Consider the following 1328-nt stretch of genomic DNA (forward strand, 5'->3'; position numbering starts at 1 on the left):
ACATTTTCATTTTAACTATCTTGGATGGTAATCTTTTTAAATACATTATGCACATCTCTGCTTTCTCAAACAGAAAAAATACATTTAATCTTTCTTTGATGACTCAGGATTATTATCATGAACATTTATTAATGTACTGAAACTTACAGGTTGTTAAGGTATTTGAGGCTATTTGCCTCTATTAAATAAATGAATAGAACAGAACACCACAGATTAATTTATTTCCTGCTGGTTAGCTTCCTTTTCAAATCCTAGAGCTGTCCTAATTTGGGCTGGATAATTTCTAAGGTCATTTCTAACCTATGGTTCTATGGTTGGGACTCTACCATAAAATAAGAAGCACAGTATCCAAACTTGTTTAATTTATCGCTAAATAATTCAGCCTTTTCTTCAAAGTCAGATACGCAGACTTTGTGGCAGCTGTTTTTCCCAGATAATCTAAAGCAATGTAAAAAACTATGCAGAGTTACATGACTGCATTCATAAAATCATGCGGACACGGTGGATTTAAAACTCACCTACAAGAGTCTGGTCGGTGGCTTTGGGAAATCTACTTTCTTCGTCGAGCAGGGAGAGCAAGCCCATTGGCTTCTGCAGAAACATATCTAGGAGGGGCCGGTTATCTTCATATTCAATGACTCTAGCATCGACGTCTTCATTTAGGTATTCACTCTGCAGCAGGTCACGATACATACAAAAATCACTTAAAGCTTTGTGAATAATACATAGTTTCATAGTAATCACCTAAAATTTTACTTTACACATATTTGAGTAAATTGCTCCCTATAACTTTGCCCACAAGCGGAAGGCAAATTTTTATTTTTCTTTCCACAGAACTGCTAGCTCCTTAAAGTCAGCACTGATTAAACTGAGGACAGTAATACAAAGATTCCTAGTCTCTATACTGGAATTACAGACATCTCAAGCGTTGAAGATGTAGGAGAATATTTGTTGTTAATGAGAAGTGACAAAATTATGTTCCAGAATTTATAGAATATTAATTGGATATGTTTTAGGGTTATGCTTTCCCCACTGAATCTCTCAGGAACATTTACGTAACTTTTCTGTCACGATTCCAGACATTTCCATTGTTAGCAGGTGGACAACAGCAGGTCACACGGACAACCAATGGGTTTTAGAACCAAGGATGCTATCGGCTCACATCTGAGCTCTGCCCCTTAATTAGCCATATAATCATCTGGAATTTCCTTACCCTATCAAATTCCATTTTCTCATCCAGTAGGTGGGGGTAACAAACCCATTTCACAAAATAAAAATATATGGTACATAAATACTCATTTGCTTTTGAGTATATTGTGATATAATTT

At 35.8% G+C, this 1328-nt stretch overlaps 1 protein-coding gene across 1 annotated transcript in view; it reads right to left on the reverse strand.

Annotated features, from left to right (window-relative positions):
* The window catches only part of MYO3A (myosin IIIA), a 242790-nt gene that overhangs the window by 71404 nt on the left and 170058 nt on the right, over positions 1-1328 (reverse strand). Inside the window, exon 16 of the mRNA XM_012654857.1 lies at positions 523-710. Within this exon, the coding sequence (XP_012510311.1) occupies positions 523-710 (188 nt within the window). The remainder of the gene's footprint in view (positions 1-522; positions 711-1328) is intronic.

Source organism: Propithecus coquereli, unplaced genomic scaffold (genome assembly GCF_000956105.1).
Source record: "Propithecus coquereli isolate 6110/MARCELLA unplaced genomic scaffold, Pcoq_1.0 Scaffold45, whole genome shotgun sequence".
NCBI classification, from domain to species: domain Eukaryota; kingdom Metazoa; phylum Chordata; class Mammalia; order Primates; family Indriidae; genus Propithecus; species Propithecus coquereli.